This window comes from Neovison vison, chromosome 2 (genome assembly GCF_020171115.1).
Source record: "Neovison vison isolate M4711 chromosome 2, ASM_NN_V1, whole genome shotgun sequence".
Lineage (NCBI taxonomy): Eukaryota > Metazoa > Chordata > Mammalia > Carnivora > Mustelidae > Neogale > Neogale vison.
The window spans coordinates 198708368-198731892 of NC_058092.1; the positions used below are offsets into that span (position 1 = coordinate 198708368).

Below are 23525 nucleotides of genomic sequence, written 5' to 3' on the forward strand. Positions count from 1 at the left end.
ACAGTGGATTGTGGTAGCATGGTGAGAAGCCTCCTTGTCCCCTTCTCACATTTAATGCAGACTCACCGATTGATAAGCGAGATCCATTTCCTTGAGCCCCTTTGTTGCATACACCTGGGATTCTCTTCCTGTAATGTCAACTAGCTACAAGGAGGAAGAAGTGTCATGGACTCACAGGAAGTGGTAACTATGAGGTGTTCACAAGCAGTTGAAGACACAGAAGTCCCCATTCCAGGAGACAGTCTTTTGCTTATAGATTCTGAGGGCCAGACCCTGGTGTCGGCCGGCAGCTCACCCTTCGGGAAAGGAAAGCCCTTACACATGTACCTGGGGCATGTAGGTTTAACACAACAATTGTCATCCATTTCTGCAGTGGCTATCTGCTGTCTAGACACTAGGGGTGGGTTAGAGGTCCATCCTCATGTAACCCTGGGAAAACCACCTATGAAAGCTTTCTCCATCTAGGCTCACAGGTGGCACCTGGTTACCTGCTCGTAATTACCTGCTCTCTGTCATAATCGTTGAAAGTCATGAAGTAAAGTGAGCCCTTCATCCTCCGAGCCTCCTCAGCCTAAGACAAATAAGACTTTGAGTATAAGATACTTGAAACATGCAGCAAAATGCTAATAATGATGGGCTGGACTCACTTCGGCCTTGATCATCGGTATTGATGATGGTTTCAGTGGTGCAGTGGTCACCGCAATAATCAGGCTGCCCTTTCGTGGGTCTGCAGAGGAGGCAGGGAGTGTCCTGATCAGTAAAGGCCCCCAGGGTGACTCTCCACAGGCTGCTGGAGCACAGTGCTGCTCCCCACACTTCCTCCTCCAGAGGAAAGGCCCCCCGACCCGAGCACCCACCATCAGCGATGTCTGGAGGGCTAGCAGCCCAGCCCTGGAGGGAGAAGGGCCTTAGCCAGGACCTACATTATAGATGACAGCGCTGAGCCTCCCTCTGGCCCTTCCTACTGAACCGTCACTATGACCAGACGTACGACCCTTGCTCTGAAAGGTAACTCCAGCTACTTCACTGCATAAGCATCAGCCTTTCAGTTGAGCAAAGGACGGACAGCCAGACTCGACTGTACCAGATGTCCCTCAGGGCAGTGGAAAGCCTGGCTCTGGCTCAGGGCAGTGCCCTCAGAAAGTCCTGCTCTATCTGTGCACCCAGGGATCCAGAAGAGAAGGTGGAGACTCTTGGGCTGTGGAGCCCATGGCCAGCTCAGTGCATTTCCCCACCAGGCCCTCACTTCCTTCCCGGCAAGGGCTGTAACCCTGCAGTCTAGACGAAGATGGTTCTGGGCAGAGGACAGCCTTTTCCAGTGCTGGGGACACAGTCACAGGATGACATTAGCCAGAGGGAAGGAACCGAAGGGAAAGGAGCCAGGGCCAGAAATGTGGTGGAGACAAAGTGTGGGTAGCGACGGTGAAATCCAGTGCTTTTTTTCTAAAAATGGAATCTTGTCTGCTCTTGGTCCCCTAGCTTTTCTGTTTTCTTGTTCAGGCAGCCCAAGTGTAGTTCAAGCACCTCTCAGTTACCAAGAACCTAGAAGGTGCACGTATGGCCCCATGTTACTCTGAGACACATCACTAGGGTTGGTTTTCATCCTCCCTGCACAGAGGAGGATACCCATGGCCCAGAGAGGACAACATCTTGTTCCAAGAGTCAGTGATAGTAACGGTCTGCACCAGACCTCCCTGAGGCCCAGGCCTGCTCTGCCCCTACAACCTGCCCACAGTGAGGTCACCAGGCAGCTTACTTATGAGATGCTCTTTTCGAAGGTCCTCATTTACCTGCAAGGAAATGAAGGAGTATTGGTGGAGGGCAGTGGGAGGACCCAGGGATACTCTGAGAATTCCATAAAGCAGAAGTCCTCAGAGCTCTAGAGTTAGTACCTTTACAAATCCTGTCTCCAATAGGTTTTCTCCTGAAAGTTGTACTGTCTTAAGATTTTTAAGAGCTTCTTCAAATTTCTTTCTGAAAAAATCAGAAAAAGTGTTGAAATGTAATTTGGTCTTAATATTAAAGGCAGCCCCAAGTCGTTCTGGAGCCACTGTGCTGTGTGTACATGTCTGGCTAGGACAGGACACAAGTCAAGTAGCCCAGTCATGACCTTCAGCCCCCTGTCCTTGATATTGACAGGCCACGTTCAGGCCTCCACTGTCTCCCATCGGGTGAGAATATGGTGGGAGATGCTGCTTTGCTAGTCCCATGGGTATGGCCTGGCTTTCTCTGCACTTGTCACAGTCTCAGGTACACAGACCTGGGGGACCCCCAAGGCCCCAGGGTGAATGTGGGGCACACCCATGGAAGTGTCACTGTGAATCCCACTCACAATGTAATGGGCAGGGCTGCTAGAAGTTACTAGGTCCCTCAGGAAGGCGCACTATCCTCCAACATGTAAGACTGAGTTTGGAAAAGTCATCCTGCTGATTGATGCTCCTGTCCTGTCCCATCCTCCACTGCCACAGACCCCTGAGGTTGACATGGTCTCCCCAAGCTTCTTTCCCTTCTGGACTGGTGCTAAAGGAAGTATCAAGCTGCTTCATGAGCACACTAGGGCTCCTGAGTTCAAGTGCTCCTGGAAAAGGCCAAAGCCTGGGGAAGTGGCCCTGAGGAGTGATCCCCGGGCTGCCACAGTTCTGTGGCCAGACAGCTGCTGTGAAGGCAGAACTCATGGGTGAGACTGGGATACATGAGGGGTCTGGGTGTTTAGGTTCAGGCCAACCCCATGTGATGAGCTAGGCTGGCACAGCCAGTCTAGGAGAGTGTGGACCTGAGAAGGCTTTTCATTGTGGAGAGTTCAGGTGTTGCTATGGGGGAGACCTGAGAGCCCCAGGTCCAGCCCCACCCAGCCCAGCCCAGCCCAGCCCAGGAGGTGAGGCCTGGGACCTGGGGCCAGTGGAAGCCACACCAGGCACTACCTGTCTAGCAGAAGCACTCTCCCCTTCTCTCTCATCATACACTGGAAGATTTGTATTTTGTGACAGCGTCCCAAATACGGGGGAACTCTCATCTCTTACCACTGTCTAGCCCAACAGGCTCCCTCCAGGGAGTGCTACCCCTCTGGCCCAACTCCCAGCTCTGTCCGTGGGAGGGACACCAGGCTCCTTGTCCCCTAGCAGTCTCTCTTCCTCTTTAATACCTGTCTCAACCCCTTGGAGCCTCTCCATTTCTCTCCTGTTGTCACCCTCCTGGGCAACACCTCTGGGTCTTCTTAGCCCCTGTGCCATCTGGTTTCTTCAACATCCGGGAAAAAAACCCCTCTTGGACTATGTCTCCTCAGCCTACTCGATCCTAGCAGGATGGGCTCAGAAAGCACCAAGCAAGGTCCTAGCCTTGGTCCCACCTTCTCTGAAGAACCTCCAGAGTCACATTTGTATCAGGTAACATTGTCCCATCCAGGATTTTCTCTGAATGCCAGGGTCTACCTGGGCTCTCAGCCATAGGCTTCCTCAACACCTAGGGAGTGGGGCACGTTTGGGAAGGCCCAGTCTCAGGTGGAGCCTAACTCCTGTCAAGATTCGATGGGTTTCTCAGGAGCTGACAGCCTTAGGACCCTGATCTGTGTGTGAGCTCTCTTTCCAGCTGCACATCGTGTCCCATCTCATTTCACATCTTTTCTACTCCCCTGAGTACACTGCCACTCCTGAAACCTCATTTGTGGAAGATGTCATTATGTTTCCTGTCCAGAGAGGACCAGGAGGCCCTCCTTCAGTCTCCACACAGCTTCTCACATGGGTCCTGAGACTCCCACCTTAGAAAAGGCAGAAGACTTCCCCTCCCCGGTGACTGCTCTTTCACCAGAGCCCCCTGTCCAACAGCCTTGCATCTCTCTGCCACCTGCCAACGTCACCCCCAAAGGACTTGTTTCCTTCCACTCAGCTCATATCCACTCAGTTCTCTATGTCCTAAACACATAACCACACATATGCACAAATCTGTGCCTCCACTAATGCTTGGAGCAGCCATCCCACTCATTGCTTTTCCTGGAGTCAGAGATGAGAGTGCTGTCTGCATGCACTGACATCACCACTGTGCACACCTGGTTTCTCTCCATGGTACTGAATGGTGGGTCTATGTCTTAAATCCTGGGTCCATTCAGTCCTAAGGGTGCTCAACCTCTCTTTGGTCCTTCTCGCTCTCTAAATTGGGATTCAGCCATTTATGTCCATGAGAATCTTAACCTTTCAGCGACTCAGAAGCTCCGTAACTTCCTATCTCCAGGTTTTTGAGAAAACTGCTTAGCGCACCATGACCCACCCTCAATCATTCTATCCCAACTTGGTGTTCAGGATTCCACTCATTGGTTCCCCTGTCCCAGACCTACTAAGGGACCAATATCTGCTTCACTGATACCCATCAACACTTTGATGCTGCCCATCCCATCCCTTCCCCCCTGCTACTGACTTTGTCTCTCCCTGCCCCACTGGCCCAGGGCAGAAAGTGACACACAAGAGCAAGTACCCATCATTGGTAATGCTCATAAGTAAGCCACACATCTGTCCTACCCCATCCAGGGAGTCCTCACTGACAGCCACTTCTAAGAACAGGGAAGGGCATAGAGAGAAGAACTCAGACATGTGATCACAGAGCTTAGAGGGACAGGGATGGTCTACCAGTTCAGGGCTGGCCATTTTCAGAGCAGCCAGGGGTCAGAGAAAAGAGAGGAGTCAGAGCTTGGGGGTCAATGTGCACAATGAAGGAATCTCAGGCCAGCCCATGCACACACCATTGGGATTCCCACTGTGGTCTCAGGGAACCTCTCAGCTCCCTTGATCTTTCTGGGGTCTCACCCACTAAGGCCTGCCTTGGAGGTCGACGTGGCACTTGCCTGTGTATGGTGAGTGGCAATTGGGTCTCACCCTGTGAATTGTAGGTGACTATGCCAATCCTCACGGCTGGGCTAGGGAGGAAGGACATGCTTGTGAGAAGCCATCGACACAGTTTCAAATGAAACCAGTGGCAATCAGGGAGGGAATGCATGAGAATTTCCCTGTCCCCATCTCAACTGTTCTGTTTTGGGCCCTGCTTTCCAAACCCCAGAAATTCTTGTAACTTTAGCAAAGAAATTCTGAGGCCTGTGAAATAGGCAGCCTTTCTGGAAGACTGTGTGAGAATGGCATCCTGAATCACCCTTACACTCTCTCCAAAAGACACACACACACACACACACACACACACAGGCATATGCACAGTGCAACTCAAGGAGATAGACACCTTCACACTCTTGCAAGAGGGCCTCCCAAATGGCCTCTCCTCTACTGCAACATACTTTGGAACTCCTTCCCCACCTCTCTCTCTTCTAGAAAAGTTATTCTCTCTTTTGGTAACCATGCATATACATCCCTTCATTTCCTCCCCTTGGTCACTGTTTTCTGGTCTGCTGACTCTCATTATTCCTTAGCTAAACTGCTTTTGGTTCTTCTCCCAACTCATTTACCACTATTATCAGACTTTTTTTTTTTCTTAGAGCACAACTTTGGTATTTTCACACCCTTAAACAAGAATTATCTGTGGCTTCCTATAGCTCACAGCAGAAAATTCAAGCCCCATGACCTGGCATGAGTCACTGTGTTTTGGCTCTATGCTGACCCATCTGGCTTTATCTCTCAGCCCTCCCCTGCATTATAACCCTATCCTGCACCCAAAGAGACCTCTTACTCCATAAGAAATCTCCCTGATAGTTCCTGTTACCCTGTTTTTTTCCCATCTTTAAAAAATCAGATCAAATTTCACATCCCCTGGGAAGCCATCATTGAACTTTTTCTGTGAATTCTTAATTTTTCCTTAAAGCTGCCGTAAGTCATTTGCCTTTTCTTTTGGCCCCTGGCATTTAAGCAAGTGTTTATTTACTGCTACTGTTTTGCTTGTTTCCTAATCTGTTAGGTTCTCAAGGTCAGACTGTATCCCCAACAATATGGCCTGACTCTCAGGCAGGAGCCAGTCAAAGCTGCCATGAACCAATGGAATGACTGATCTGTCCTTTCCTATTTCAAGACACTGCCCTGGGCTCTGTGCTCCTGACTGGAGGGATGCTCATGCCTACTAAGCTAAAGAGCTGTGTACTCCGCCTGGCAGAGGGAAACACAAGCCTACTTTGTGAACCTCTTCAGCATTTCCTCCACAAGTCTCTGTGATTCTTCCCAGTATTCTTTTGCAGTTTCTGACCTGAAAGCCAAAACAACATTGATCAGAGGGATTATGTGCCTCCATCAGGTAGGCAGTATTTCTGCCTCCCTACCTCCCACAGTCCCTTTGGCAAGCTCATCTCCAGCCCACATAACTGATGTCTTCCAAACACCTTAGTGGGTTACCTTGGTGGTGACTATCATCAGTGGAAGTGGTAAGGAAGATGACCACATAGACCCATGCTTGAGGATGAGGGACTTTGGATACAAACCCAGATGGTTGGTCATGTTAGATGAGGCTATTAGGCAAGGAAGGAAGGAGGATAGAAAAGTCCCCACTGATTCTGATACGTTGTTCTATTGTCCGCCCTTCCCACTTACCAACACATTGGTAGAAGTCCTGACCTCAGCACAGAGGATGTGCTACTAGGACTATTTTATTTCCCTCTTTCCTATCAGCCTGCAAAGCTGAGCCATTCTGGATGCATGAGGACTTTCCTAGCCCCACTGCCAGGGTAGGGACTGGAATAGACCCAGGACAGTGCTGTTCTGGTGTCATCATGCTACAACCAGAAGGGAAAGCTACAGGTCTCTCCTGTCCCTACTTTCAGATTCTTGGTTCCGGTTGGTTCCCACATTAATCCCTGGATGGAGAATAGGAGAGTAAAGAAGGTTGATCTCTCATGATGGCTCCTTCTGCCTAGGTGGGAAGAACTTTATTATGCCTTAGCTGCCCAGGGTTCAAAATTCTTTGTAATGTCATATCTCTGTAGGTCTGCACAATTCCAGTTTCTGGAGGTTTATTGACAAGTGTTTTTGTCAGGGTTCTATGGATGGTTAGAGTGAAACAGACTGGTGCTGGTGCCTGGATTCTTTCCCTGGGTCTGTGAATGGTTCCTGCCTTTTACATGTCCTATGTCAGAGAACATAAGCCAGAGTCAGAGAACATATGTCAGAATCAGAGAAACCCGCAAGGAGGCTCTTCCTTTTCTTCCAATGATCCCTATGTTCATTTACATTCCCAATGTCATGTTTACATGTTTTTACATGTGTCCCGCACATCGAAAAGCATCCTTTCTCCACTCCACCATTCCTTCTGCCTCCTCTAAGCTACTTCTAAAACTGTCACTAGATAGTGAGGGAAACAAGGATAGATGATCCTAAGTATGTCCGGATTATCATTCATGGAGCCTGTGTATATGAGACACTTTACATTAAAGATTTCCAATTCCAGAGCAGGCTTGTGATACCAGAATTATTTCCATTTTACAGTCAAGAAAACTGAGGCTCTCATAGTTCAAAGAATTTGGCACAATTTCCATGGGTAGCATAGATCTGACTCCAGATCCAGTTGTAAAGCTCATGCTCTCCCTGTTCGACTGGGCAGACTGGGATGACACTGACAGAGGACAGTTGGAAGAGAGGCAAGCAAAAGTGGCCCCCATCCTAAGAGGAAATCACCCTTTAGAGGATTTTACACCACCCAGGAAAGAACCCTCCACCCGTTCCCGTGTGATAGATGACAAAACCCTGATTGGATGATAGGTGCAGGGAGGATTAATCAGATTAAAACAGCCCACCAACAAGCTCATAAAAACACTTAGACTTAAAAACTCCAGTGGCAACTCCTCTCGGATCCCTTCCCTCTTCAGGAGCTTTGTACTGTCACTTTACTATGGCTCAATAAAGTTTGCTCTGCTGCCCACCACTCTTCATCTGGTCTATCTCTTCATACTTGGCAGCAGTGTGACCAAGAATGGCAGGCACTAAAGAAGGAAATCCTGTAACAATAGGAAAGTTTGGTGGCATTTTTAATCACCCTTCCCCCATTCTTTTTCCAGTCTGGTGGCAGTTTGAGTCCTGATCTGTGGTCCAGTTCCAACTTCTTGAATCAGAGGGAGCAGTGTGGGCCTCACTTATAAATTATTGTGTACATCTTTTCTCTAAACTTGCTGTGGGGGTTAATTTAGGATTTGTAAAGGTAGTTGTGGACACAGATAAATTTAGAAAGCTACACATATGCTCATCCAGAAGCATATTCTGTGAACACTTTAAACTTTCACCTTTGGATGGTTCAGTGGGTTAAAGCCTCTGCCTTCAGCTCAGGTCATGATCCCAGGGTCCTGGGATTGAGCCCCACATCAGGCTCTCTACTCAAGCGGGGAGCCTGCTTCCTCCCCTCTCTCTGCCTGCCTCTCTGACTACTTGTGATCTCTGTCTGTCAAATAAATAAAATCTTTTAAAAAAATAAATAAACTTTCACCTTCGGTTGATCCCTAGGTTCAGAACAAGTCTAGTTAAGTGGTAAAGGAAAGCCCAGTAAATAACATCTACCTAATTGGAAGTGGAAGAGGTTCTCTTCTCTGTTTCTTGTGGGTTTTTTTTTTTTTTTAATGTTACGGTGTTTTTATATTTGTTTCAAACTGCCGGCATTCAAAGGAATTGCTGTCCAAATATAAGCTGAAAATCAGCCAAAGAAACAGAAACTTCAGTGTCCCCACACAAGATACATTCTTTGAAAATGTAATTTGGAACGATCTCAAAACAAATGAACTTCTACACATGTAGAAGGAGCAAAACACCCCTGAGACCAGTGAGTATTTTTTTTTTTTTAGAAAATCTTATTTCTACAGTTACTACATTGTAATAATCCAAATCAAACTTCCAACAACAGCCAAAATCACAGAATGTACAAAGAAAGAACATTGTTCATTCAAAGAACTAAATAAATTTACAGAATCCATCCTTGGGGAAGTCAAGGCATCAGATTTAAAGCTGGTATAGCCACTCTGGAAACACTCTGGAGGCTCCACAGGAAGTTAAAAATAGAACTACTCTATGACCCAGTAATTGTTCTACTAGGTATTTACTACAAAGATATAGATGTGGTGAAATTAAGAGGAACCTGCACTCCAATGTTCATAGCAGCAACATCCACAATAACCCAATTGTGGAAAGAGCCAGATGTCCTTCAACAGATGAATGGAGGGGCGCCTGGGTGGCTCAGTGCGTTAAGCTGCTGCCTTCGGCTCAGGTCATGATCTCAGGGTCCTGGGATCGAGTCCCGCGTCGGGCTCTCTGCTCAGCAGGGAGCCTGCTTCCCTCTCTCTCTCTCTAGCCTGCCTCTCCATCTACTTGTGATTTCTCTCTGTCAAATAAATAAATAAAATCTTTTAAAAAAAACAGATGAATGGATAAAGAAGATGTGACATATAAATATATATATGTATGAATATGACTCAACCATCAGAAATGATGGATACTTATAATTTATATCGATGTAGATGGAACTGGAGGGTATTGTGCTAAGTGAAATAAGTTAACCATTTTGAGTCTATTTTTGTGTGTGGTATAAGGAAGTGGTCCCGTTTCATTCTTCTGCATGTGGTTGTCTGATTTTCCCAGCACCATTTATTAAAGAGATTGTTGTTTTCCCATGGGATATTCTTTCCTGCTTTGTCAAAGATTAGTTGACCATGCTGTCAGGGGTCTATCTTTGGGTTTGCTATTCTGTGCCATTGATCTATGTGTCTGTTTTTGATCCAGTACCATGATGTCTTGATGATCACAGCTTTGTAATATAGCTTGAAGTGAGGCTTTGTGATGCCACCAGCATGGACTTTCTTTTTTTCCAACATTCCCCTGGCTATTTAGGGTCTTTTCTGGTTCCATACAAATTTTAGGATTATTTGTTCCAGCTCTGTGAAAAAAGTTGATAGTATTTTTGATAGGGATTGCATTGAATGTGCAGATTGCTCTGGGTAGCATAGACATTTTCACAATATTTATTATTCTAATTCATGAGCATGGACTATTTTTCCATTTGTGTCTTCTTCAACTTCTTTCATGAGTGTTTTGTAATTCCTCGAGTATAGATCCTTTACTTCTTTGCTTAGGTTTATTCATAGGTATCTTATGGGTTTTCGTGCTATTGTAAAGGGAATTGATTCCCTAATTTCTCTTTCTACAGTCACATTGTTAGTGTACAGAAAAGCAACTGATTTCCGTGCATTGATTTTGTATCCTGCCACATCACTGAATTGCTGTATGAGTTGTAGTAATTTTGGGGTGGAGTCTTTTGGGTTTTCCATAAAAAGTACCATGTCATCTGCAAAGACTGAGAGTTTTACTTCTTTGCCAATTTTAATGCCTTTTATTTCTTTTTGCTGAAGTTAGGACTTCTAGTAATATGTTGAAACAATAATGGTGAGAGTTAGCATGCTTGTCATGTTCCTGACCTTAGGGAAAAACTCTCAGTTTTTCTCCATTGGGAATGATACTGTGGGCTTTTTGTAGGTGGCTTTTATGATATTGAGGTAAGTTCCCTTTGTCCTTACACTGTGAAGAGTTTTAATCAAGAAAGGATGTTGTGGGTATTAAGGAGGGCAAATATTGCATGGAGTACTGAGTGTTGTATGTAAGCAATGAATCTTGGAACACTACATTAAAAACTAATAAGGTATTTTGTGGTGACTAACATAACACAATAAAAAAAGGGAAAGGATTTGTATTTTGTCAAATGCTTTTTCTGCATTAATCGAGAGGATCATATGATTCTCATCCTTTTATTAATGTGAGGTACCATGTTGATTTTCAAGTGTTGAACCACCCTTGCAGTCCAGGAATAAATTCCACTTGGTTGTGGTGAATAATCTTTTTAATGTACTGTTGGATCCTATTGGCCAGTATGGGTATTTTTTAAATTTATTTTTTATTTATTTTCAACATAACAGTATTCATTATTTTTGCACCACACCCAGTGCTCCATGCAATCCGTGCCCTCTATAATACCCACCACCTGGTACCCCAACCTCCCACCCCCCGCCCCTTCAAAACCCTCAGATTGTTTTTCAGAGTCCATAGTCTCTCATAGTATGGGTATTTTGACATCCATGTTCATCAGGGATATCGGTCCATAATTCTTTTTTGCTGGTGTCTTTGTCTGGCTTTGGGATCAAGGTGAGGCTGGCCTCCTAAAGAAGTTTGGACCTACTCCTTCCATTTCCATTTTTTAGAAAAGAGCTTCAAAATTGGAAGGGGAGGTGAACCATGAGAGACTATGGACTCTGAAAAACAATCTGAGGGTTTTGAAGGGGTGGGGGGTGGGAGGTTGGGGGAACCAGGTGGAGGGTATTAGAGAGGGCACGGATTGCATGGAGCACTGGGTGTGGTGCAAAAACAATGAATACTGTTACACTGAAAAGAAGTAAAAAAATTAAAAAAAAAGCGCTTCCGTAGAATTGGTATTATTTCTTCTTTAAATACTTGGTAGAATTCCCCTGGGAAGCCATAAGGCCCTGGACTCTTGTTTTTTGGGAAGTTTTGATTACTCCTTTAATTTCCCTGCTGATTATGGGATCTGTCCAGATTTTCTATTTCTTCCTGTTTCAGTTCTGGTAGTTTATAAGTTTCTAGGATTGCATCCATTTCTTTCAAATTGCCCAATTTTTTGGCATATAGTTGCTTATATATGTTCTTAAAATTGACCATATTTCATTGGTCTTGGCTGTGATCTCTACTTTTACATTCATGATTTTACTAATTTGGGTCCTTTATCTTTTCTTTTTGATAAGTCTGGCTAGGGGTTTATTGATCTTATTAATTCTTTCAAAGAACCAGCTTCTAGTTTCATTGATCTGTTCTACTGTTCTGGTTTCTATTTCATTCACTTCTATTTCATTCTGCTTGAATCTTTTTTTTTTCATTCTGCTTGAATCTTAACCTTAATTATTTCTTAATCTTAATTATTTCTTTTCTTCTGCTTGGTTTAGGCTTTATTAGCTGTTCTTTCTCCAGCTCCTTTAGGTGTAAGGTTAACTTTTATATTTGAGATTTTTCCAATTTTTGAGAGAGGCATGCATTGCAATGTACTTCCATCTTAGAACCCCCTTTCCTGTATCCAAACATTTTGAACAGTTGTGTTTTCATTTTTATTAGCATCTATGAACTTTTAAATGATTTTTTTAAAATTTTATTTATTTATCAGAGAGAGGGAGGGAGAGAGAGCGAGCACAGGCAGACAGAATGGCAGGCAGAGGCAGAGGGAGAAGCAGGCTCCCTGCCAAGCAAGGAACCCGATGTGGGACTCGATCCCAGGACGCTGGGATCATGACCTGAGCCGAAGGCAGCTGCTTAACCAACTGAGCCACCCAGGCGTCCCATAGCATCTATGAACTTTTAAAATTATTCTTTAATTTCCTGGTTGACCGATTCATTCTTTTTTTAAATTAACAATGAATTATTTGTTTCAGGGGAACAATCTGATGTCCTGTGTCTTTTGACTGGGATATTTAGCCCATTTACACTCAGAGTAACTATTGAAAGATATGAATTTAGTGATATTGTATTACCTGTAAAGTCCCTGTTTCTGTAAATTGTCTGTTCCTTTCTGGTTTATGTTACTCTTTGGCTCTCTCCTTGCTTATAGGGTCTCTCTTTTATATTTCTTGCAGGGCTGGTTTGGTGGTCACATATTCTTTCAGTTTGTTTATCCTGGAAGCTCTTTATTTCTCCTTCCATTCTGAATGATATCCTTGCTGGATAAAGTATTCTTGGCTGCATGTTTTTCTCATTAAGTACCATATATATATATGATATATGATATATGATATATATCATATCGGCCCTTTCTTGCCTACCATGGCTCTGTGGATAGGTCTGATGCAGGTCTCATGTTCCTACTTCTGTAGGTTAGGAACCTCTTTTCTTGAGCTTCTTTCAGTATTTTTTCTTTGTCTCTGAAATTTGGAAGCTTCACTATTATATATCAGAGTGATCTATTTTTTATTGATTTGGGGAGAGGTCCTTTCTACCTCTTGGACACGAATGCTTGTTTCCTTCCCCAGATTAGGAAACTTCTAAGCTATGACTTGGTCAAATACACCTTCTGCTGCCACCCACCCCACCTCCATCTTCATCCTCAGTGATTCCAATAATTCTGATGTTGGTATGTTTTGTAGCATCACTGATTTCTGGAGCACTGGGTGTGGTGCATAAACAATGAATTTTGGAACATTGAAAAAAATAAAATTAAATTAAAAAAATCCTCTCTTCATGCCTATTAGTTGTTTTTCTCTCTTTACCTCAGCTTCCTTCCTTTCCATCAATTTTTCTTCTGTGTCACTGACTCTCTCTTTTGCCTCATTAACCCTAGCTGTTAGAGCATCCAATTTAGACTGCCTTTCAGTTAGAAAGTTTTTAATTTGGGGCTAATTAAATCTCCTTTCTGCAGTAACAGATTCTTTAGTGTCTTTTGCCCTTTTCTTCCAGTCCAACTAATAACTTTATAATTGTTATCTTGAATTCCAGGTCTGACATTTTACTTATATCCATATCAGTTAGATCTGTGGCAGAGAGTATTACTTCTTTATTTTGTTGTGAATTCCTACTTTTAGTCAATTTTCCCAGAGAAGAATGGATATACGAATGAACAATAAAAAATATCAACCATGACTCAAGCAAACTACACACTAGAAAAATCCTAAGAAGTCAGAAACCAAAACAGAAGAGCAAAATAATAAATGAAATAAAAAAGAAAAAAGGAGGGGAGGGGAAGAGAGAATATAAACTCACTAGGTGGACAAAACAGGGTGATCCACCTGTTCCTGAGTGTATTTTGGTCTATGTGTTAGAAGACACTAAATCCCAAAATTGTAAAGAAAGCAAAACTTTGTGTATATATATATATATATATATGTATATACATACACACACACACATTAAAATTGAATAGAGTGAAAGGAAGTCAAAATAAGTGAATAAAATCAGAAACCAAAATGAGTGAATAAAATTGAATAGAGTGAAAGGAAAAGTGAAAGGAAGCCAAAAATGAAGAATAGATCTATAAAATGTAAATGCAAAAAATGAAAGTTTAAAAAAAGTTTAAAAAGAGAGTTAAAAAAAGACTTAAAAAACAAAGAGTTGATAAGAAACTAGTTGAAAAGGGAAAAAAGAAATGAAAAATTTTAAACTGAGAGATAAATGAATCATGAGAAAAAGGCCTCAAATTCTATATACTGTTTTCCTTGGCACTGAATTTTTAAAGTCTTGTGGGGTCTGTATACTTGCTCTGCTCCTCTTCTTTCAGTTGGTCTTCTGGTGGGGGGGAGCCTGCTGTGCTGCTTCTCAGGTGTCTCTCCTGGGTGGAGTAGCCCCAACCCTTGCCAGGTATCTGACCTCAGTGTAAGCTAGTCCTTTGTATGTCATTTGTGTGTCATTTGTTCCCTTAAGACTTTCTGTGCCTCTTTAGAGGATCAAAACAAAAATGGCTACACCTGTTCTCCAGCCCTAGAACCAAAAGACGCAGTTCCTTCTCCTTAGTAAACTCTCGGGGATCAAGGCTCTCTACTTTTTTGTGTGCCAAACTCTGCAGACTCTGGTGGTGCATGCCCACAGCAGTCCTCCAGGGGGAAGTTGTAGGGTCCTGTGTTAATGCTCTCTGTAGGGCCGTGGTGCTGAGAACAGTGGCTGGATCCTGTGTGCACCCATTCTGCCCCCCTCAGGGGATGGTGAATGGTCTCTGTGTTTCCAGTCCTCTGCAGGGTCCACAGGCAAGAGAGTGGCCACCCAATTGGCCTGGCTTACAGTTTATGGCAATTCCAAGAAATCAATGTCTTGGTAATATCTTATCTGTCATTATTGAGCTGAGAGCCCCCTTCTGGGCTCACTGACCAGAACAAGTTTCCCCTTTCCGCTGCTTTGGAACTTGACCAGCTCAGGAGTCCCTGTTAATTCTATGACTCCGGGGATCCTGAGACCACATTGTCCCACCTAGAAATCTTCTCATTTAATCCCCTGAGCACCATTCAGACAGGGATGTCTCTCACTGGAGCAGATTTCTAAGGATTCTGATTTTGTCCTCTGGAGATATATCACTTTCTGATAGCCAGCTTACAGAGGGTCCCTCCCCACTCCATTTATCTTCTGGTATCTTTCCTCAGATTCACTTCTCTGTATCTCCTACCTTGGAAAAAGTGGTCACTTTTCTACTTCCAGGGTTTTGGTTACTCTCTTCCTACATCTGAGGTTGAATTCATGGGTGTTCAGAATGATTTCATAGTTATCTAGCTAAATTCAAGGGACCTATGAAATGAGGTCCCTTACTTTTCCACCATCTTGCTTCCTCCCTTGCGCTGATTTCTTTTCTTTTCTTTCTTTCTTTTTTTTTTTAATAAACTTCTCTTTACCAATTTCAAAATGATGTCTTTTTAACCTCAGGATGACTTTGGGATATTTAAGAGGGTCCCTGGAACATCTCAAAATATTTTTTGCTCTCCTTATAAAAGAGACATATTAAACTAATTTTGCTAGTTTGACATGTTGAATTACATGGGAAGCATTCTCAAATAAGAAGATGTGTTAAACTTTTTTTAGGTTATACTTGTATGGATCTATGTTATTAAGGTAAGTTCCAGAAATTGTATGGAATTCCAAGAAATCAATGTCTTGGTAATATCTTATCTGTCATAATTCTAATTATGGTCTTAAGAAGTATGTCAAAGAAAAAGTGAAATTTCTTGTCAATTGCACTGTAATGAACCCTCATCAGATCTTTAATATTCCAGCTTTTAAGCTTTTTAAGTCTTTTGACATTTATAGACAGTTACTGCTTTACACTAGTGGCTTTGCAGGATTAGTTTCTGTTCAAAGAGATTTATGGAAAGGACCTTTTCTGGTAACTTTCCAGGTACAAGTTTCAGATAACTTTAAGGTGATATCACTGAAGTGGGGGAGAATTTTCTGAACACTAATGGAGAAACTGATGGATTCATAGAATTTCTAACAGAAGATTAAACATTAATCAAGAATTAATTACATAGTACTAGAAGAACTCATGAGGATTATTATGAATTTATGATCCTTTTTTATTTTATTTATTTTGTTTTATTTTTTAAAGATTTTTTAAAATGTATTTATTTGAAAGAGAGAGGTCACAAACAGGCAGGCAGAGAGAAAGAGAGAGGAGGAAGCAGGCTCCCCACTGAGCAGGGAGCCCGATGCGGTAATCGATCCCAGCACCCTGAGATCATGACCTGAGCCGAAGGTAGAGGCTTTAACCCACTGAGACACCCAGGCGCCCCTATGATCTTATTTTTAAACATTGCTGGCTTTTCTGTTCCTCCATCTCCAGATTTAAGGAGTCATTTTTATCCTTTCTTTTAATCTAATTATAATTTATAGAAATTTAGTAAACAAACTTTTTACTGAAAATAAAATATCTTTTACTCTCTATCTGATCCTTCTGTTCTTCAGAAAATTTTAAGTATTCATTTTTTAAAGATAATCTATTTATTTATTATTCTGAAAGAGTGAAGGGAGGGGTAGAAGTGGAGAGGGAGAGAATCCAAAGCAGACTGTACAGAGGCAGGTGGGGCTCGATCTCAGGACTCTGAGCTCATGACCTTAGCTGAAACCAAGAGTTGGATGCTCAACTGACTGAACCGCTCAGGTGCTCCTTGAGTATTCTTACTTTACATGACAATATAGGTATTTGTGGAAGCTAAATAAGAATCTGATTTCCTTTTAACAGGATGAAATTGGGCAAGTGATTGGTTTGGCTTCTTAGCTTAAAAAAAAATCTAATCACAAAATCACAGAAAACAACAATGACAAAATCTAATCAAAGATTTCTTATTACCAGAATTAAAAATGAGGTGGACCCTAATAGAGACAATAAGTCCTCTTAGATATCATCAAAGCTTTAACTGGTATATCATATCTGAGATTATACTTAAAATAATTATTCTTCCTGCACTTATGGAAATAATTAAGCCCAGTTTAATGAGACTAAAGTGATTTCATAAATTATTCTTACTGGGATTATTTTTGCTAGAAATTGGGATAATGGTAAAGAGGAAGATTATGTTTCAATAAAAACTGTTTTTTGTCTTTCTGTAAAAAGCAGTAAAATCTATAACACACCCTCATGGAGATCAGATTCTAGCTAGACCTGTTCTTGTCTTTGTGGTGTTGCTATCTACCTGTAAAATGTAATGGATCCTAACTTCTATTTTCCTTCAATATCTGTGTACAGTTCTCTGAATTAATGCTTCCAATTTGCTCCCACCCTTCTGATTTGGAATCACCAAGATCAGAAACTGCTCTTTTCCCAAAGCCCTGCAAAACTGAGCTGGATAACTCGATATAAGCTTCATAGAAATCAACACAATGTCTCATGCACAGGAAACATTTGTGTGGTAGGCCACTCAGAACAATCATTTGAACATCCATTGACATCACCAGGAACATTCAAACTACACAAGATGCTTTAAGCTCACATTTAAGAGCCCTATGTCTGCACACCTTCTCAATTGACAGCTTTCTGGTCTCAGAATCTGGTTTGTAGTCTGCTCTAACCCTTAATTTTTCTTTTGTTCTCATTAAAATGCATCTTATTAAATACCTGAATGTTCACATGGTATAGGTCTAACTTTAGGAGCCCCTCTGTAACAATATCTCATTAAATGAGATACAACTGTTTAACTGAATTGACCTATTCTCAAGAATAGGGGACAACTTCAATGAGATGGAACAAACTGTAACTTAACTTCTAGACTGCAAAACTTCTGAAATTAAAAAAAAAAGGTGAATGAATGAACAGTAGCATAATATCTAAGGCAAAAGTCATTAGACTAGGTGGTTCTAATGTCTTGGTAACCTGTATAAGAAAACCAATAAAAAACAGCTAATTGGGCTTTTCCCAAATCAAGTAACTACTTAAACTATTATATTAAAATAATTTCTTTGTTTTTCTTTTACATCTTCTCTATATAAATCTTGGCACTAGATCCTGCCAATGTAGTGTTCCTAACAACTTGTTTGGTGTGACTTAATGTAAATCCATGTATACTTTAATTCTTAAAAATTACAAAGTGCCTCAGTTTATCTTTTAACATCAGAAAAAGAAGCTATGAGACATGTCATCCACAGTGCACTCACAGTGACATACCCATGTTGTTGGCATGATGGATCCAAAGAACTGCCTGTCTTGTCTATACCAGCCCTTCCTACTCCAACTGTGCCACATATGTAGGAGCTTTGGGAGAGTCTGTATCCCTTTTCTCTCATTTGGCACACCTGATCTTGTTTCCCACTTGTTTTCCCCCAGCCTGTCAGGCTTCCTGTGAACTTCTAGAATTTTCCCCTTTAATTCCACTCATGTGCCATCCGTCCCATTTCCTACCTAATCCTTAAGGAATATAGGAGTTCTTTCAGGAACACAGATCCGATCCATCTCTCTTCTGATAAAAGTATTTCTTTCAATGAATCCCACAGATTCCCTTAAGATATAACACACATTGCTCAGATAAGCCCAAGGGCCCACCATTGGCCAGCCCCTTCCTTCTTCCTCCTCCTCTACCTTCCCTCCCTCCTCATACTCTGAGATCATCTGAGGGTCTCACACTCAGGACTTTACACAGGCCATTCCCTTAACCTGGAGTTTCCTGGCCCTCAAAGGGAGTCAGCCCTGGGGCAATGGTAGAGCTCACTAATTTTCATCCAATTCAACTTAATGAATCTAATGAATAAGGTGGAAATGAACCACTCAAGACCTTCCTACAGACAGCGATTCTCAGGGACCCACGCAGCCTTGGACTCTTTGGCATGGGCTTTGGAGGAAGACATTCCAGGATTTCAATTACTGCTCCATGTCTTCCCTTCTGAGGGCTTTAGGGGGTCATTTCTGGCCCTGAGTGACCTTTTTTCCCCCTCATTGGTGAAATAGAAAATATTTACCCACAGTGGAGAGGAAGACTCAGTGATGAAGCTACTTTTTCTCCTTCCCCTTGTTCCCAGTCTACAGCCACATTTGGGCTCCCCCATCCAAACTGTCTGTATTCCTCAAGATAGATTCAGAATCTAGCCACTCTGCACCTCCACTTTTACCCCACGGGTCCACACCACCATCATCTTCCTGGATCCCCAGAGACCCCTGCAGTGGTCTCCTGGCGGGTTCTGTCCTTCGTCCCCTCAATTGTGATCCTTTCAGACCAAGATCTAGTTGTATGCCCTCTCTGCTCAAAAACACCCTCTTATTTCCCTCTACCTTTTAGTCTGCCAGCCCTGCCTTCCCTGACCACTTCATCAGAAAGGCCCCTCCCTCAGTACTTTCATCTTCCTTCCCTGATTCTCCCGTGGTGCTTATCCCACCTAATACACTACTTCCTCTCCTCTTTGATTTATTCCCTCGCTAGTCATGGAAACTCCAGGAGGACAAGGACTTTGTCCAGTTTTGTCTGCTGCCTTACCTGCACATCCAAATAGTGACTGATGTATAGCAGTTGCTCAGACATTATTTGTGAGTGGATGAATTGTTAAGGGAATGAATGAACAAACAGGACTGTTCATCACATAGGCCCCAGAGAACCTTGGAAGTGTCACCAGCACAGGCATTTGACCTGTATCCTGCCACCCAAGAGGGCATGTCAGAAGAGAGTCAAGCCAGGGAGTCAGGGCTTTGTCAGGGGCCCCTGTAGTGCCAGGGAGTCCCCAGCCCTGGTGTGCCCGACTCTGCTTTCCCTAGCAGCATTTTATACTCATCTTCTATGATTCCACGAGACGCTATGTTGGGCAAACTGCATACAAACTCCCCTTCATTCTCATCACAACCTGGTGAGTTGGGTATGAAGATCCCCATCAAGAGGGGAATCTGAGGCACAGAGAGGTGAAACACGTTGTCCAGGGAGACAGGACTGGTTAGTGCAGTCTGCCTCACTCACCAATGTGGGCAAAAATGATCCTCAGTGGTCATTACTCCCCTTCTTCTGAGAGCAGCAGGGAGAAATGCTGGAGGGATTATGTGCTCACCTTCCAGGAATTTCTCATCAAGTTGGCCCTCAAAAGCAATGCATAAAGCCATCTTCAACCACACTAGTTGTGCCCAGGTCACACAGAGATTATTTCCCTGGGGTTAAGGAGTTTTCTGTGGTTTCAGATAATCTTTGCCTGGTTAACTGCCGGCAGGCTCTAGCCAGACCCCTCACTGATGGCTCTGGGAGCTGTGAAAGTGGTGTATAAGGGCTCTTTCATGGACCCCCTCAGCTCCTCCTCCCATCAGTGCATCCAGCAGGATTCAGTTCTGGCTACCGGGTAACATGTCAGAATAAGGGCTGGGGGGCCTTGATCCTGGAGCATGAGTGAGGGTACAGAGGATTTGATTGCTCCCCTTCCTCCCTTGCCCTCTCAGCCTTCAGAGTAGGGTCCATACCCTTCACATCAACATACAGCTACAGCCAGCTGTGATCAGAGAGAACAGTACCACCTCCCAGCATTTAAAAGCTGAAGGGGGAAAGAGCAGAGCTATGAAAGGGACAAGAAGTGGGGACCTCTTTGTTCAGGAAGCCATTTCTCTGGCACCTTTCTTGTTCCCTCACTGCATACCCTCCTCAGAAGAGAGGAAAGGGAGCATTCCCCTACTATCTAATGATTTGCAACAAACTGACTCAGTTGACATTGAGGAAATCACTAATCCCTCTCAGCCTCGTTTTCGTCACCCTCATAGAGAAATAGAATCTACTTCCCTAAGCTTTGGGAGGCTTAGTTCAGCTCATGGCAGGCATATAGAAATTGCTTAATTACTATTATTTCACAGGCCACACCTATACCCAGAATCCTCCCCAGTACAACCCAGGGCTGGGTTTTGCCCACACTACTAGGGGCATGAAGAAGGGCACTGTAACAGGATGGCAGATGAGGGGGGTCTTTGGAATCACCCACCAGCCTTGGAGTTACTTTATCCAACCTCTAGATCCTGTCCCTTCTCCAGGAGAGTGAAAATGCAAAATGTCTTCCTTAACTCTACATTCTTCCTTACTCTACATTTTAGGATGGTTTTGAGGGTGATGGAAGTATAGTGGATGGGCTTTGGAAACCAAAATGTGCTTCAATGATGACATTATGGACGGTCATATTATTATTACTACTGAAGGGGTCAACCCAACAGACAAGTTGTAAATGGAAACAAGGCAAAACTCAAGTCTTTCCAAACATGAAGATCTACCCCCTTTTCTTCTCTGAGGGCCACAGGGTGCTTAATGCACAGCCCAGCTTCCCAGGATAACACCTGGTCATCCCTAGCTGTTCTGGAAGTGTAAACATTCCGGAATTAGGTCTCCACGTGGTTGAAGAAGGAAACAAAAGCCTTGGCAGGAAAGCAAAGGACTTTCTAAGCAGTGACACTCTGAGAAGGTCCAACAGAACCAACAGGGAATCTCTCTGGAGTCTAATAAAAATAGAATCTACTTGGGTGAAAAGCAACACAAGCAGATAACTGCACAGACAGAATCTGAAACCCAGGGGCGCCTGGGTGGCTCAGTGGGTTAAAGCCTCTGCCTTCAGCTCAGGTCATGATCCCAGGTTCCTGGGATCGAGCCCCACATCGGGCTCTCTTCTCAGCAGGGAGCCTGCTTCCTCCTCTCTCTCTGCCTGCCTCTCTGCCTACTTGTGATCTCTGTCTGTCAAATAAATAAATAAAATCTTTAAAAAAAAAAGAATCTGAAACCCAGTGAGCTTCTAAAAATTGCTGAGAAGGGGCTTCTAACAATCACCTGCCCATCCAGCTGTTTAAGGGGCATGCAGGGCACAGATCCTGGCCATGTCAGAGGAGGGACTGAGAGTCACCCAAAAACTGTACAGTGGCTTTTTTTCCTTTCCAAAAGGAAAATTATCAGGGAATAAATTCTTGGAGCATTCCTTCTACATCAGGAAAAAGGGGTTTTATCTTAGGTGTTAAGACTGTCTCCACCTCTCCTTTCCCAGAGGCTGGGATCTCCTTGAACCACTTCATGCCCTGAGGTCAGAGGTGCCCTGAGGGACATCCAGGGCCAGGGTGGGAGAGCTGCTCACGCGTCCAGGAGGAAGAAGATGTTAAAGGCACTATCGCAGGTTCTCAGATCAGCTTTGTTCCTGTAGTGCCTGGCGCGGTGGTGGGAAGATCTCCCCGCTGGGAGGTGGTGCAGGAAGCTCCCTGTGCTCAGCAGTGGAGGTGGCAGCAACAGGAGCAGGAACAGGGAAAGTGCAGGGCCTGGGATGCAGATGCTGCTGCTCCCTATTTTCTTAGCTGTGCCCGAGACCCCACTCTCTACTGGAGCAGGGGTGGAATTAGTGCTGGCCATGCCCAACCACCACAGGCCTCTGCCTCATCTACTGTCTCCCCCCAAATCTTGTGCCCTGGGGTCTTGTCCCCTGGGGTCTTGTCCCCTCCAGCACTGCCCCAAATTTCTCTGAAAGCCTCCACCTGGTATCTGCCCTTGGGGCGGAAGAGGCAAGTGGCTGTCTCTGGGGTGATGGCCCTACTACCTGAGTGGCTCTTTCCCTGCCCCACAGAGGCAGAATTCCCTGTGATGTCCCTTATGATGGGCAGGAGGGTTGGCATGGTGACTTTGTGACCTGCAGCTCTGCTCAGTACCCTACCTGTTGATAACCCCAGGTGGGAGCCATGGGATCTTTGGGTGGGGATTAGGATGGGGCCATCATTTGTCCCTTATCCCAAACCCTCCAGATATCCATTCAAATCCTCAAGACCCTGCCTTTTTTATAACTGAAAGCAGGCAGCTGAAGCGGACATCCATGTAGGTAAGGAGGTCCAGGAACTGGGAGACTACAGTACAGGTCATTGGTGTGAACACTGACATCACCCATAGACATGGAAAGATCTAGAAGGTCAAGAAGGTTTGTGCAAGCATTCCAAAGTCCTTTGTGAATGAGGGACATTCTGGTTATGTACTGCTATGTAAAAAACCACCCCAATGTAGTGACATACAAGAGAACCATTTCTTACGTGCATAAGTTCTGGGAATCAGAAATGCAGAGAGGGTGACTGGAGATGGTTTGCCTGTACTTCGTGGAAAAATACAGGCATTGACAACTTTGAGTCAAAGGCGATTCCATCACTTAGACTGTGATGGGAAAAATATTTAGAAATTAGTTAATAGATTTATTTTTTTTAAGATTTATTTATTTATTTATTTGACGGAAATCACAAATAGGCAGGCAGGCAGAGAGAGGGGGAAGCAGGTACCTCGCTGAGCAGAGAGCTTGATGCGGGCTTGATCCCAGGACGCTGGGATCATGACCTGAGCCAAAGGCAGAGGCTTTAACCCACTGAGCCACCCAGGTGCCCTTCATTAACAAATTTATTTTCTTCATATTTATATGCACAAAGGAAGAGTGATATATCCCCCAAATTCTTCTAAGTCTAAAATATATCTTTCAATACTTATTACATAAAAATTGGAAGTGATTAAAAACTCTGTGTATGTATGAATTTTTGAAGTGGTATTTAAAATAACAGGATATCTTAAATGATATTTAGGATTTGGTATACATCTCTCATTAGCATATTCATTTTTCCTGAAGCACTGGTTCCTGCCTCTACTCATTCTCTGATATGGATGTTTA

The 23525-nt window shown here is 43.8% G+C and overlaps 1 protein-coding gene across 1 annotated transcript in view; it reads right to left on the reverse strand.

Annotated features, from left to right (window-relative positions):
- LOC122898940 (anthrax toxin receptor-like) overlaps nt 1–22240 on the reverse strand; it is a 36329-nt gene extending 14089 nt beyond the window's left edge. Inside the window, exons 1-8 of the mRNA XM_044236599.1 lie at nt 21972–22240; nt 6097–6168; nt 4828–4903; nt 1893–1970; nt 1757–1790; nt 648–727; nt 503–571; nt 67–144 (exon numbers count right to left, since the gene is read on the reverse strand). Of these exons, the coding sequence (XP_044092534.1) occupies nt 67–144; nt 503–571; nt 648–727; nt 1757–1790; nt 1893–1970; nt 4828–4903; nt 6097–6168; nt 21972–22240 (756 nt within the window). The remainder of the gene's footprint in view (nt 1–66; nt 145–502; nt 572–647; nt 728–1756; nt 1791–1892; nt 1971–4827; nt 4904–6096; nt 6169–21971) is intronic.
- Between the last annotated feature and the right edge of the window lie 1285 nt (nt 22241–23525).